Source organism: Silene latifolia, chromosome Y (assembly GCF_048544455.1).
Source record: "Silene latifolia isolate original U9 population chromosome Y, ASM4854445v1, whole genome shotgun sequence".
Classification (NCBI taxonomy): Eukaryota; Viridiplantae; Streptophyta; class Magnoliopsida; order Caryophyllales; family Caryophyllaceae; genus Silene; species Silene latifolia.
In genome coordinates, this window is record NC_133538.1 from 195,854,759 (window position 1) to 195,856,281 (window position 1,523).

A 1,523-nucleotide genomic window follows, 5' to 3' on the forward strand; every position below is an offset into this window, starting at 1 on the left:
TGGAATATATGATTCCGGCTTCAAGCAACTTATCAACTTCCTTCCTCACCACCTCCTTTAATTTCTCATTCAACCTCCTCACAGGTTGAGCGGAAGGAGTGAATCCATGCTCAAGTGTGATGCGGTGCATGCATATTCGAGGATCGATTCCCGTGAGATCATCAAGGCTATACCCAATGGCTTTCTTTTTTTCTTTAAGAACATTTAAAAGTTTTTACTTTTGAGATGCCATTAGGTTTGCATTAATGATAACGGGGAAGGAGTTTGCCTCATCAAAGTAGGCATACTCAAGAGGGGGGGGGGGGTAAAGATTTGAGATCTACCATTGGAGGGTTCTTACCCTCATCTTCATCAAGGAGTGGCGGTAAAGCCTCATAGTCTTCTTCCAAATGCTCCCCGAGCATTTATCCTTTGCATCTTCAATTACTTCTTCTAACATGTCTACCGAATAGACACTCTCAAACATTGGTTGTGACATTGCCTCGGTCAAAGAAATTCTACCACATTTCCCCCCACTTTGAAAGTGAGCTTCCCTTCTTTGACACTTATGTTGACATCCCCGGTTTGCAAGAAGGGCCTCCCAAGTATAATAGGAGTTTGTTGGTCTTCCGGAATGTCTAGAACCACAAAGTCCACCGGAATATAGAAATTTCCCACTTTAACCGGAACAAATTCAATTATACCCATTGGTCTTTGTACCGATCTATCGGCTAGTTGCAAGGTCATAGAAATAGATATCATATCATGCAAACCAACCTTTCTTGCAATAGGGAGTGGAAGTATGTTAACACTAGCACCAAGATCACAAAATGCCTTCTTGATACTCACATTACCCACCATGCACGAAATAGAGAAACTACATGGATATTGTAGCTTTTCCGGTATGGGATTGAGTAATACCATGCTACATTGCCTCATAAGAGCCACTAGACCATCTCCTCCAATGCTCCTCTTCTTTGTCAAAACATCCTTCAAGAGTTTGGTGTAGAGTGGCATTTGTGTCACTACCTCGGTGAAAGGTAATGAAACTTTAAGTTTCTTCAACATATCCAAGAATTTAGGGAATTTCTTCTCCTTATTCATTGCTCTACTTCTATTAGGAAATGGTATTGGAGGGTTGTAGGTCTTTTCGGAAGTGGAAGCTTACATGGTGTTATCCGCTTCTCTTGATTCCTTTCTTTTACCTTGGTCTCTTTCAACCACTCTTTCTTGGTCTCTTTCAACCGCAATATCCTCCAAGATAAAGTTCTCGTCATCTTCAAGATATTCACTCACCTTCCCCTTCTTTGTGTTGTCAACTCTACTTGTGGGTGAGAGGGATGGACTCTCCTTTCTATCTTTCATCACGTCCCTCTTCCTTTTCGGTTCATAATACTTGTAAGGATCCTATAAATCTTTCCCGCTTCTCAAGGTCACAACATGAGCTTGTTAGTGTGGTGGCGGTCCATCTCTAGGATGGGAGCCTTAAGGAGGCAATGAATGTGGGACTCTTTGTGAGGAAGAGGGTTTTGATTGGCCATATA

The 1,523-nt window shown here is 42.0% G+C and overlaps 1 protein-coding gene across 1 annotated transcript; it reads right to left on the reverse strand.

Moving 5' to 3' along the window:
* Positions 1-486: 486 nt before the first annotated feature.
* LOC141629754 (uncharacterized) lies at positions 487-1,083 on the reverse strand. Its single transcript, XM_074442709.1, has one exon. The coding sequence runs from the start codon at positions 1,081-1,083 to the stop codon at positions 487-489; it is 597 nt and encodes a 198-aa protein (XP_074298810.1).
* Positions 1,084-1,523: the final 440 nt, after the last annotated feature.

Coding starts and splice junctions, on each gene's coding strand:
- LOC141629754 (XM_074442709.1), bottom strand. CDS start 1,083: ATGAATAAGGAGAAGAAATTCCCTAAATTCTTGGATATGTTGAAGAAA.